Genomic DNA, 13318 nt, shown 5'->3' on the forward strand with positions numbered 1-13318 from the left:
TTGAATTATTCTTTTTAGTTCATTGATTGCTGATTCTAGACTTTAGCACGATGGCTGGTTATTCATGGTCCTTGTCAAATCTAGTAAGAGAGACAATCGAATTATTTTTTCATGTTTTAAAAATCAAGTGATCACGGTTTTTTTGTTCTAAATCGCGTAAAATTAACAATCGGTATTAATTGTTAATAGTTTTTTTGGATTTCTTCTTTGATTTTTTCTGGTTGTTTTTATTAGCCGATAATAATTGTCGCTAAAATTATGATATTTTGCAGTAACACTTAATTTCTAGTGATTTTCTTCTTAATAGCGTATAGGGACATGTAAGAGGCTAGTGATTAATTCAAAAGTTATGCCGCAACCAAAGGGCGAAGGCCCTTTGTGACTAGTGGGAATATTCTCCCTAAATTTTTCATGATTTAGTATTTTATTACTCCAAAATATTTATGTCAGAAGTATCGAGTCAATTTTATCAAGCACATAGATCCGAGCAAAGTATGTTCTAAGGTTGCCAAATAAAGGAACTCTCGATCAGCTCATAAAATAAGAGTCGAGCATTCCAACAGAAATGCGAAGAGAAGAAACGTTTGGCGGTCAAAGACTAGTCAAAACACAATCACACGTCATAAGTCTCTCTTATCACATAACACCTTCAATTTAATTATTTTCTCTCTTTTGTTAGATTCGTAAAGACAATCCTGCCAAGAATTTATGCTCGGCATTAGTATAGCTTGGTACTTAGTGTTCTCTATGGGACATTTGCATGACAACATATTTTACCTTTTTTTCTCTTTAAGCCAAAATTAGGTAAATCTTTCTCGTATCCTCTACAATTATATTTTTTTTTTCTTCCACGTCCTCTCTACAACATTTAAACAAGTGGTGTAATGTGGATTGAAGCGTTTGGTTTGATTAAGTTCTCGTCAATTAGATTTCAGGAATTAAAAAAATAAAAAAGAGAAATTAAAAAACATGAAATCAAGAGATGGTAGTTGCTGGTTGTTGAAGAAGATTTTTTTTAATAAAACAAATAAACTCTCATGTCTTTAATTAGTGCTAGGAACAAGAATCTCCCGAACAATAATAATTAAAGTATAACTTCTTACTTTACTTATAAAGTCCAAAAACTATTCTATATACACAATATTTAAAGAAACACTCAATAGTTCTTACCATGTTTTGTATACAAGCTTGAAGCAGAATCCGCACAAAAAATATAAAAAACGAAAAACGACATTCTTGCAGATTGGTACAGCTTAGAGTATCCATGTCACTTAATTGGAGATCCAATCTGAACCACTTAATTGGAGATCCACAATTCAGAAGCGAACCAGAAGACACAGCAAGTCCCTCCATAAGAGCATTTGGAGAATTCTCCATCGTTTGAAAAAAGTCACTTGAAATACCAGAACAGTCTTCATTTTTCTTCCATTGAGAAGAAGAACGCCGATGGAAGACAGTGGTGACGTGGTGGGTGCTGTGGACTATAAAAACCGTCCGGCATTGAGGTCAACTTCCGGCGGCTGGAGATCAGCTGGTTTTATAATCGGTACGTAGGGTTTGAATATATAAACAATGATGTATTCGTTTGCGTTTTAATTATTTTATATCGTTTGTTGTTTTTTGTTTTGTTTTGGTGAAGGTGCTGAGATGGCGGAGAGGATCGCGTATTGCGGAATCGGTACGAACCTGATAATGTATCTGAGCGGACCGCTTGGAGAGTCAACGGCCACGGCGGCTGCAAATGTCAACGCCTTCAACGGCATGGGGTTGTTGCTGCCTCTCTTTGGAGCTCTGGTCGCCGATGCTTTTCTTGGGCGATACCCAACCATTCTCTTCGCGTCCCTGCTCTACGTTCTGGTGCCAATTCCCGAATCTCTCTCTCTCTATTTTATTTTTATTTTTTGCCTACACTACTTTATGCGGTGAAGAGCAATGCACTTGAGTTAATGAAAAATAAATTAAAAAAAATAAAAATAAAGAGCAACGCCACTTGAGATATGAGCTCAGATTCCCTTTTTCTCTCTTTCAAAACAAGATTCCCTTTTTCCATCCAATAATTTAATGACACCTCGTCGTCTAATATATTTGATAAAAGCTACAACAACAAAAAAAAGAAGAAAAAAAATAAACTTCAAATTAAAGTAATATTATGTATACTTTTATTTATAAATATATAATTTAATAACAAAATAATTCTTATTACAACTATATTTTATAGGGTCAAGCGGCTATATAGCCAAATAGAACTTAAGCTTTTGCAAAATAGCCATAGTTTGTCAACTATAAGCAAACTAGCCTAAGTAAGATTAATCTAGGCTGGATTAAATTTAATCCCAACGAACTATAAAGACAGAATTTAAGCTTTATGAAAACTGGATTAAAATCAATCGAGGCAGGATTAAAAGTCGTAGTACTCTCAATTGTCTATTTTGCTATATCTAATGAAACTATGGCTATTTTGCAAAAGTCATAATTTGAATTGGCTACTTCATATCATTTTTCCTATTTTATATTATTAATTTATATATATATATATATATATATATATATATATATATATATTAGGAAAAACATAGAATAAATTGAACATATAAATCTTTATTACAAATAAATTTCAAAATGAATTACATGCCATAACAAATATATATAAATCCTTGGAGAACAAATTGGAAAACACGTTACATTACAAATAAATTAAAATACAAATAAATGTGACTAAATGATCATTCATATTTCTATCTTTGTCACTAATTTACATAATATGTTCTTCTTTTTTTTTGTTATGTATTTAATTAATATTTCATTTTATAATTTGTGTTCTAGTCTATGGTATATATATAATGTGTGCCCATCTATATTTTTTCACGAGTTCAAATTGAAAGTCTACAAAATTATTTTATATTCATGTTATATGATATTAAATAAAATAAAAAATGATGGGAAAACTAGCTCATTTAGACCCACTATGTTAAAATTCTAAATCAATTATATGAAAATTCAAAAAAGATAACTCAAACTAAAATAAGTTTCGTACAATTTTAATTAATAAAGTAGCCCTTTATCTATTTCACAGAGTTAATTTCTTCAAATATGATTTGGTAGTAGACGCAAATATGTAGGCTAAATTTATAATATTTCCTTTAAATGTTTTATAGAAGTCAAAACAAAAATGAGAAAAGAGAATAGTAGAGAATCTATATTTTAATCTCATATAATTTTCATGACTTCCGCCCATGATATAAAAAATTATTTCCACTCAAATTTTCCTCACATATTTATTTTCTTCAAAAAATTCATCTTTCTATGTAAAATCCGTCTGGGTTCAAGTGAAGCCCAATTCAAGAAGATGGAAAACACTTGAACTCCAGGTCATCAACATGTGATGTTTCATTTAGGAAAGTATTTGAAAACTCTAAAAATTCTCATAATCTCTACTCTATGCCTAAATTTTACCAATGAAATGAAAGACATTTCGGTTGCAGATCCTAGTTTTTCGCCAACACTAGATATACATTTAGAGATTTTTTTTTGAAATTTTGCACTTGTATTATCTGTTTGCCCTCCTTTGGATGCCATTTTTCTTATTTAGATATGGGATTTTTGAAAATTTTATGCTTGTATTGTATGTTTGCCCTATTAACCCTTTATATTCCTTGAGATGCCACTTGTTTTTTAGTACACAAGGATCGTACACAAAACTCAATTTCCATTTTTATTTACTTGCTATAATTTGAAACAGCAAAAGCGGACATTGAACAACTATATAATTTGTGTGTTACTTATGTATTGTTTTATGATTATGTTTGATTTGGGGACACTAATCCTAACAGGCACTGGCATTGTTGACCCTCTCAACAATCTTACCTTCTCTGCTTGGCAATGTCTGTGAAACCATCAACACAACGCCATGTTCGCCTCCTTTATCTCAAGTGATATTGTTCTTCTCTTCGCTGTATCTGATTGTGATCATGCAAGGCGGTCACAGGCCCTGCACTCAGGCTTTTGGGGCGGACCAGTTCGACGATCAACACCCATCGGAGAGCAATGCAAAGAGCTCGTTCTTCAATTGGTGGTATTTCAGTGTGTGCGTTGGCACGTTGGGGACAAAGCTGATTGTGGTTTACGTACAAGAAAACCTCAGTTGGGCTCTCGGTTTCGGAATCCCCTGCATTGTAATGGTTTTCTCGTCGATCATTTTCTTCCTCGGGACAAAATCGTATAGGTATGCCGTTTTCGAGAGCAAGAAAGGTCCATTTTCGAGGATCGGTAGAGTATTCATAGCCACGTTTAGGAACCGCCGAGCAATCTCATCATCCATAGCTACTACTACAGATGAATCTCAAGCTCTTATCCCTGGTGAAAGCTCTGAACAATTCAAGTAAGTCACATAGCTGTATATTCATAATCTATAACCATGCATCCTTTTTTATTTTTTATAAAGATGCTTAAGTATTGTGAGATTCCATATGAAAATAAATTACCAATAAGATAAGTAACTCATGACTTTATCGATATTGTTAGATTCCTCAACAAGGCGTTGATCGAAGCAAGCGAATTCGAAGAACAAGGATGGGTTTGTAGCACCACCGATGTCGAGGAAGCAAAAGCTGTAGTGAGGCTGATCCCGATATGGACGACGTGTCTTATATACGCCATGGTGTATGCGCAAACTGCGACTTTCTTTACAAAACAAGGAGCCACAATGGAGAGAACGATCGTATGGAGCTTCAAAATACCGGCCGCTTCGCTGCAGTGCTTCGTCAACATTGCGATCATCGTCTTCGTTCCCATTTACGACAGGGTTCTCGTCCCGATCGCAAGAGCCTTCACCGGAATACCATCAGGGATCACGATGCTGCAACGAATAGGAATCGGTATCTTCATGTCCGTGTTCTCGATGATAATCGCCGCTCTGGTGGAGATGAAACGCCTTAGAACGGCCGAAGAGCACGGCCTCGTGGACGATCCGAGTTCGACGGTTCCAATGAGTGTGTGGTGGTTGCTACCACAGTACGTTCTGTTTGGAATCATGGACGTGTTTACGATGGTGGGTTTGCAAGAATTCTTTTACGATCAGGTTCCGATGGAATTAAGAAGCATCGGAATAGCTCTGTACCTCAGCGTGTGTGGTGTCGGAAGCTTCTTGAGCAGTTTAATGGTGTCTGTGATCGACAAGGCGAGCAGCGGCGGACACGGAGGCGAGAGCTGGTTCTCCAACAATCTCAACAAGGCACGTCTTGACTATTTCTATTGGCTACTTGCTGGTCTCAGTGCACTAGGATTAACTGGTTTCTTACATTTCTCAAGGTTGTACGTATATAATAGAAGGGCTTCCTAATTGGGTTTTCTATTATGATACTGAGCTTCATGATAGAAGGGCTTCAAATCACCAATGAAACAAGGGGAAGAAGAAGAATTACTAGATTTGATATTCATTATCTTTGGTAATTTAATTATTGTGGTAGTAATGGGAGTTTATGTGTGTGTTGTTTGTATATTGGTATTTGGTAAGTTGGTGAAGTTTTGATTGTACCGTCGTACTAAGTGTGATAACGTGCTTTGCATATTGACGTGCTGAGAATCTTCGGGAGATTGAGTGAAAGTGTGAGAGAGTCGCAAATCTAAGAGGAGCTTAGGTTACAAAAAATCCAGAAGAGCTTGGTCAAACTTAATATTCTTGTACACTTGACGATTGTTAGTGAATTGCTTTTTACTCAGACATATCAGTCTCCCTGAGTAGGTGGTTTCACTGAACAGGGTTACCAATCTCGTGTGTCTCTTGTTGCTTTAATTTATATGTTTGATTGATCACTAATCTTAGTTATCCGGCTAAAATCAATCAGTTGTTCAGCAAGTAGTCACAACAACTTAGTTGAACAATCATCTAACATCACGTTAAGTAATTTCATGGGCGCGAGATCGCAGAGAGGTTTGCGTATTACGGGGTGAGAGCGAACCTGATAATGTATCTGACCGGACCGCTTGGAGAGTCAACGGCCGTCGCGGCTTCGATCTCAGAGGGGCGGGCTATTTGCTGCCTGTCGTCGGAGCTTTCGTCGTTGACACTTTACTTGGCCGTAACCGTACCATTCTTTTCTCTTTCCTGCTCTATATTTTGGTATGATTTCTCTTTTTGAGTTATGCTTTTACTTTACTTGTCTTTTGTAAAGCGGAGTGAAAATGGTACAATGTTTGAACAAAAGTTACTTAAAAAATGTTTCAGCATACTCAATTCAATTTTATTACTAGTACTATTATTTCTATTATTATTAATTCATTACCAAAGATATTGTTACGCTTTTAACACAAGCAGTTCCGGTTTTCTAATTTTTTCCTTAAATAGTAACCGGTTCGGCCCAGTTTTGAATCGTTTAAGACCCGTCCGGTTGAGGCTAGGAGTTTTTAGACAGTTTTTGCTGTATTTGTTTTTAAATACTTGCTGGTATAGACCGCAGTTGAAATAATTTAGACCGGTCTGGAGCAAATCGGTGAAAATTAAACCGTTTAAACTGGACCATTGGTCTAAAAGCCAATGCTCCAGTCCGGTTTACAGTTTTACCGGTGTTAATACAGTGCTTCCACATGTTGTTTTCTATTATTGAATGAGAAAGGTACATATGTGACTTGATTTGGGCCAATAAATTTCAAATATGTCACTGAAAATCATTTAGAGCTAAACTTAATAGGAACCGGACAATTTGACTATCTCAGATAAGAAGGTTTATACTCAGCTAAACTTAAAGAATTAAAAGAACATAACATGTGTAAGAAGAATTCCGCTCCTGCAATTCTTTCCACGTTAAAAAAATTTCTGCAGAAACCAATATAGGTGTATGTTATTGACTGTTCTATCTCTCATAAAGGCACTAGGATTGTTGACATTCTCAACTCTCTTACCTTCTCTACTTGGTTCGACGTCAAGTTTGCCTCCTCTTTCCCAAGTCATATTACTCTTCTCTTCGCTCTGTCTGATCGTGATCGCTCAAGGAGCTCATAAGCCATGCTCTGAGGCTTTCAGAGCGGACCAGTTCGACAGTCAAACGCCCATCAGAGAGCTTTGCAAAGAGCTCATTTTTCAGTTGGTGGTATTTCGGCACGTGCTCTAGCACGTTCACGACGAGCTTGATCGTAGTTTCTATTCAAGACAACTTGAGTTGTGCTCTCGAATTTGGAATCCCTTGCATCGTGATGGTCTTTGCGTGTTTGTATTCTTGCTCGGCGACAAAAACTTATAGGTAAACCGTTTCCGAGGACAAGAAAGGTCCATTTTCGAGGATCGGTAAAGTGATTGCTGCAACTTTTAGGAACCACCGCGCAATCTCGCCGATCGCAGCTACTAATTCTCATGAAAGTTCTGAGCAACTCAGGTAAGTCACTTCATAATTCAGATTTTATATCAATGCAACCTTTTTACTTATATATAAGATGCTAAGTAGTGGTTGTTAAGTCCCATATATTATCTGTGTTCACTCTGTCTAATTATTAAAATTTAATTATTGTGTGTGTGAAGCATTTTTGATGAATAATATGTGCTGATTAAACATAATCATTCAGAGTTGTGAATGGGTAACACTTCATTTATATGTATCTTCTGGTTTGAGTTCTTATTTAAGTATTTATTATTTGGTGATCACAAATAACTGAATTTTCATAAGCTGTTCACACGTCCGGTTCAATACAGGACCAGCGGTTTGAAAATTTTAGAATGGATCAGACCACTTAAGTAAATAAATCTTTTGAATTTTTTAAAATTTTGTTTTTTCACTACAAGAATTGCAAAAGAAACATATTCTTGCAGGGTAGTAACATAAACATATATTGTGGGGTTTTTTTTTTTTTTTTTTTTTTTTCTTTCTTGCCACCCCTAGTTTTCATATATAAGCAACCTTGAAAAGGCAAATGCGCGTAGACGTGTCTCATAAATATCTTGTACGGTTGTACCTATCTTTCAGTTTCACTGTACCGATAAAATACTCGCACCGTAAGAAACGTAAATCACAGCAATATATACGAGCACTAATATTATACAATTTCTTCAGAGCAGTGCGACCCACGTTCCATACCTTGAGAGCATTTAATTTGTTTGACAATCGATCGAAGAAAGTGATTGGTCAACATCTCGATGGAGGAAGAGACGCTGATGATCGACAGCGCCGTCGTGGTGGACGGCGTTGTGGACTTCGAAAACCGTCCGGCGTCGAGGTCAGCCTCCGGCGGATGGAGATCGGCTGCTTTTATAATCGGTGCGTACGGTTCGGATATCCAAACAAACAGTACTGTATTCGCTTCGTTTCTCTTCTTGATTATTATTTTTTTTTTTTTTGGGGGTAAAGGCGTTGAGATCTCGGAGCGTTTCGCGTGTTACGGGGTCAGCGGGAACTTGATAACATATTTGACCGGGCCGCTTGGTCAGTCAACGGCCATGGCGGCCTCGAATGTCAACGCGTTCGAAGGCACTGGATCGTTGTTGCCTCTCTTCGGAGCTCTCGTCGCCGACGCTTTTCTAGGACGATTCCGAACCATTCTCTTCGCTTCGCTGCTCTACATTCTGGTTCGAATACTCGAACTCTATATTTCTCTTCTTTACATTCATTCGCTACTTTTGCTATTGGGATTTTGTTGTTACCGTTTTGTTTTTTTTACCGCCAGTTAAAGAAATGACAATTTTACCGCCCATTATTAATTAAGAGAAGCATATATGTTTTGTACTAGTCCTCCAATCACAAGTGGGTAATGTTACCGAATCAGACTTCAAAAAAGATATGTGACAGGGATCAGACAGTTTATGTTGTTTTGTAAATAGATGACCTCTATTGAAAACAGAAGATTCCAAACTCCATCAAAATAATAGTCTTTGGTGTTAAAGGGTATTTCTAGTAATTTGTACTTGAAATGTCGAATGGAAATTATTGCGTATTTGATAGTGTAAGAATGAAAATAAAAAATAAAATTGAAATTGAGATAATATATATATATATATATATATAAACAAAAAATTAGGAAAATACTCAACTTAAACGTTTCACATTACTAAATAGCTAACGTCTGATAAATTTTAGATAAATAGTTAACGTTTGATATATGAAAGCGGTTATCTACTTAAGATTTGCGTTTGAAAGTGACTATTTACCTAAAATTTATCAAACGTTGGCTGTTTAATAATGTCAAACTTTAAAATGTGGAATAGTTTGCTGCTAAGTGAAGAAAATTTCAAGGGGCTCGTATGCCTGGGGAATTTCATTTTTGTATCCATATATTTGAACTTTTTGGTCTATTGATTTCTAGCTTTCTATAGTTTTTTCATTCTATATATTTTCAATTAATTTTTCCTCGCCATTTTCACTTTTCTTCAACTTTTCATATACGGCCATTGTAAAATCTGATTTCCGAACAAAGCTTATGGAAATTAATCTCAGGAAATTATTTAAATTCCTTGCATTTCCTGATTTCCCCTATAGAGATTATATGTTGTAACTTTTAGAAATGGAATGGATGGGCAGGCACTAGGATTGTTGACTCTTTCTACGGTATTGCCTTCTTTGCTCGGCTATGTCTGCGAAACCAACAACGCAATGCGATGTTCGCCTCCTTTGTCCCAAGTTATATTGTTCTTCTCTTCTCTGTATCTGATCGTGATCGCGCAAGGCGGTCACAAGCCCTGCACTCAGGCTTTTGGGGCGGACCAGTTCGACGTTCAAGATCCAACGGAGAACAACGCAAAGAGCTCGTTCTTCAATTGGTGGTATTTCGGTGTGTGCGCTGGCGCGTTCACGACGAAGCTCATCGTGGTTTACGTGCAAGACAACCTCAGCTGGGCTCTCGGATTCGGAATCCCCTGCATCGCAATGGTTTTCTCGTTGCTCGTTTTCTTGCTCGGGACAAAGACTTACCGGTACGCCTTTTTCAAGAACGAGCAAGGTCCCTTTTCGAGGATCGGTAGAGTGTTCGTTGCAGCTTTTAGGAACCGCCGAGCAAGCTCTTCGGCCGCGAGTACCTCGGATGAATCTCATAGTCTAATCCATCGACCGCGTTCTGTTCAATTCAAGTAAGTCAGCTAATTAATTCAAAATCAATAAAATCGAGCATATCTATACCGACAACTAAAAGAGTTACTCGGCTTGTTAAGTCCATAGTTCTTACGTCCTCGATTATGGCCAGATTTCTTGACAAAGCCTTGATCGTGTCCAACGAGTTCGAAGAGCAAAGGTGGATTTGTAGCGTCAACGAAGTCGAGGAAGCAAAAGCCGTAGTCAGGCTGATCCCGATATGGACAACGTGTCTGATATTCGGTGTCGTATATGCACAAGGCTCGACTTTTTTCACAAAGCAAGGAGCGACGATGGAGAGAACGATCGTGCCGGGATTCAAAATACCGGCCGCGAGTCTCCAGTGCGTGACCAACATCGTGATCCTCACCTTCCTTCCCATCTACGACCGGGTTTTCGTTCCGATGGCTAGAGCTCTCACCAAAAAGCCATCAGGGATCACAATCCTGCAGAGAATAGGAATCGGTATCTTCATGTCCGTGTTCTCGATGATAATCGCCGCTCTGGTGGAGATGAAACGCCTCAAAACCGCCGAAGAGCACGGCCTCATTGACGATCCGAGTTCGACGGTTCCGATGAGTGTGTGGTGGCTCGTACCCCAATACGCTCTGTTTGGAGTCATGGAGGTCTTTACGATGGTGGGTCTGCAAGAGTTCTTCTACGATCAGGTTCCGATGGACTTGAGAAGCGTCGGAATCTCTCTGTACCTCAGCGTGTTCGGTGTCGGAAGCTTCTTAAGCGGTTTCATTGTGTCTGTGATCGACAAAGCGAGCAGCGAACACGGCAGTGAGAGCTGGTTTTCCAACAATCTCAACAAGGCGAGTCTTCACTACTTCTATTGGCTGCTTGCTGGGCTCAGTGCACTAGTATTCGTTGCCTTCTTGCATTTCTCAAGGCTCTACGTATATAATAAAAGGGCTTTATAAAATGATGGTATAATATTAATTTGCTACTACAGCTAGCTTTTTATTGTGTTTATATGATTTATAATTCTACGTGGTACTCGTTTGTCAGGTTATGACAAATCAAGGTAGCTAAGTGAGTAGGAATGTCGTCTGATTTTGTGGCTGTTATACAAGTAGAAGAGAGCATATGCTATCTTATGTAAGCAGTTTGTATATAAAGCATTTGGATGAATTACATGTGCTTATTAAACATAATCATTCAGACTTGTAAATGGGTAAAACTTCATTTATATTCTGGTTTGAGTTCTTATTTATGCATATTATGTTTGGTGATTAGTAATTAAAATTTCATTATGACTGTGCTAAGATCTCCAGTATATCCTTACGAAGTTGTTACCAATACTGGTGTGCTCCGGTCCAGTTTAAAACTGGTCTACAAACTAGACCGCGATTTGAAAATTTTAGATTGGATTGAATTACTTTTTTTTTAATTTTTTTTTTTAGAAATAGACATGTATTATTAATTATGAAAATTTAGATTAATTACTTATTATCGAGTGAGGAACTTCCTCCAACCAAATGAGTTTATCATCTATGGAAAGAGCTTAAGTTGTTAAACTATGGACTAATATTGGCTTCCCAATAGATATGTGACAATTCAATCCCTGCGAAATTAGACAATAGACTAGATACATAATTCGTTTATAATTTTCGAGCATTTATCGAGAGTTTGGACCACTGTCTTAGCATCGACCCCACGACGTGGATAGACAACTTCACATCCAAAGCCCAAGACAGACCAAGGCAAAGAGCAAGAGCCTGAATTGCGAATGATAGCCCCAACACCTATGCAATGTGAGTTTGCCAAAACTGAAGCATCGATGTTGAGCTTGAATTGATCGTAGCATGGTGATATCCATCTAAATTTGATGTGGAGGTTTTGAGCCAAAGAAGTCATGACAAGACCATATGAGTTGAGAATGATAGCCTCAACACCTATGCAATGTGAGTTTGTCAAAACCGAAGCATCGATGTTGAGCTTGAATTGATCGTAGCATGGTGATATCCATCTCGCATGAGAGCGATTCTGTTTGGGAACAACACCTCCCACCAAACTCGAAGTAGACATCCGCCTAAGGTGGACGGATTGAAATTCCTTGAGATAGTTTGATGCCCGCGTAGAAATCTGGCATGGCTCTTTATTGACTTTATTGAAAATTTCTTATTCCTAGCATTCTAAATACACCATGAAATACATAGGAATAAGGAGAAATCATATGAAGGAAGAGTGTACTGAATGTAAAATATCCGCAAAATTAAGATTGAAGAGTGATTTGAAACTTAGCTTGATAGTAAATGTCCCCAAATTTGTTTTGCGAATTCGCAATGAATAACATGACTGGTTTCACGACCCCGAATATAGATTACACTTTGCTAATTGTACTATTTTTCGTCTAGAAAATTCTATAGCGGTAGGTAATGCTTCATATATGTACGCCACGCCAGCTAAAAGATTTAACCTTATTTGGGATTGCATCACGGGAAATTGTTTTTTTCACAAAATTTAATACAAGAATAAGAATATATATATATATATATATATATATATATATATATATTACGGTTTTATTTCTTTCTTTCTTTTTCTTGCCACCCCTAATATGTAGAAACCATCGACGTCTCCCATAAATTTCTTGCACCTTTCTTTCACTGTACCGACAAAATACTCGCACCGTAAGAAGTGTCATTCACAGCAATATATACGAGCAATAATATCATACAATTTCTTCAGAGCAGTGCGACCGACGTTCCATTCCTTGAGAGCATCTAATTTGTTTATTAACTCACCCCATATGAAGCTTGTTCAAAGGCCGGGGAGATTTGTTGAACACTTATAAAGAGTACAATGCATAGTTACTCAATCGATGTTAAACTATGATAACAATAGCAAAACTTACAGATCATTCTCTTCGGTGTTGTTTTTTGGGCAAAATTTTTATTTTATAAAGAGCTGTCGTATAACGCATGAGAAAGTTAGTAGTATATATAATATATTTCTTTAATTAATATCATGAGAAACCATCATTCCCATCAGTTACCACATTAAACATTACAATATCACATGTGTATGTATATATATTATGTATATAGCATCCAACGGCATATCATAGGATGGGGCTTTAAATATAAGTATGTGTGTTTTTTTTTTTTTTAATAAGTGTTATATATATGGGAAATGATTTTTGTCTCGATTCACGAGTGGGAACGATCCTAGTGCCAACACGTGAGTGGATCGTTCTCACTCGTGAATCGAGACAAATAGCTTTACTCTATATATATATATAGTGTATTATGAGCACCCAACCA

The 13318-nt window shown here is 37.1% G+C and overlaps 2 protein-coding genes across 2 annotated transcripts; both read left to right on the plus strand.

Moving 5' to 3' along the window:
- The first annotated feature begins 1244 nt into the window (after positions 1 to 1244).
- LOC149391151 (protein NRT1/ PTR FAMILY 5.10-like) lies at positions 1245 to 5677 on the plus strand. Its single transcript, XM_089619099.1, has 4 exons — positions 1245 to 1546; positions 1640 to 1857; positions 3831 to 4378; positions 4522 to 5677. Exons 1-4 carry the CDS (start codon positions 1447 to 1449, stop codon positions 5336 to 5338), a joined length of 1683 nt encoding a protein of 560 aa, XP_089475225.1. The 5' UTR covers positions 1245 to 1446; the 3' UTR covers positions 5339 to 5677.
- Positions 5678 to 7941: 2264 nt separating this feature from the next.
- LOC149391152 (protein NRT1/ PTR FAMILY 5.10-like) lies at positions 7942 to 11247 on the plus strand. Its single transcript, XM_089619098.1, has 4 exons — positions 7942 to 8243; positions 8334 to 8551; positions 9501 to 10045; positions 10159 to 11247. Exons 1-4 carry the CDS (start codon positions 8123 to 8125, stop codon positions 10970 to 10972), a joined length of 1698 nt encoding a protein of 565 aa, XP_089475224.1. The 5' UTR covers positions 7942 to 8122; the 3' UTR covers positions 10973 to 11247.
- The last annotated feature ends 2071 nt before the right edge of the window (positions 11248 to 13318 follow it).

The sequence above is a fragment of the Urtica dioica genome, chromosome 7 (assembly GCF_054948205.1).
Source record: "Urtica dioica subsp. dioica isolate 48M chromosome 7, U.dioica_male_clone48M_v1_H2, whole genome shotgun sequence".
In the NCBI taxonomy this organism is placed as follows: domain Eukaryota; kingdom Viridiplantae; phylum Streptophyta; class Magnoliopsida; order Rosales; family Urticaceae; genus Urtica; species Urtica dioica.

What these genes read in the sequence shown, in the direction of transcription:
- LOC149391151 (XM_089619099.1), top strand. Translation starts at nt 1,447, where the DNA reads ATGGAAGACAGTGGTGACGTGGTGGGTGCTGTGGACTATAAAAACCGT. An exon ending in CGTCCCTGCTCTACGTTCTG is followed by an intron (nt 1,858 to 3,830) that starts GTGCCAATTCCC and finishes TAATCCTAACAG; the next exon opens with GCACTGGCATTGTTGACCCT. An exon ending in GAAAGCTCTGAACAATTCAA is followed by an intron (nt 4,379 to 4,521) that starts GTAAGTCACATA and finishes CGATATTGTTAG; the next exon opens with ATTCCTCAACAAGGCGTTGA.
- LOC149391152 (XM_089619098.1), top strand. Translation starts at nt 8,123, where the DNA reads ATGGAGGAAGAGACGCTGATGATCGACAGCGCCGTCGTGGTGGACGGC. An exon ending in ATCGGCTGCTTTTATAATCG is followed by an intron (nt 8,244 to 8,333) that starts GTGCGTACGGTT and finishes TTGGGGGTAAAG; the next exon opens with GCGTTGAGATCTCGGAGCGT. An exon ending in CCGCGTTCTGTTCAATTCAA is followed by an intron (nt 10,046 to 10,158) that starts GTAAGTCAGCTA and finishes GATTATGGCCAG; the next exon opens with ATTTCTTGACAAAGCCTTGA.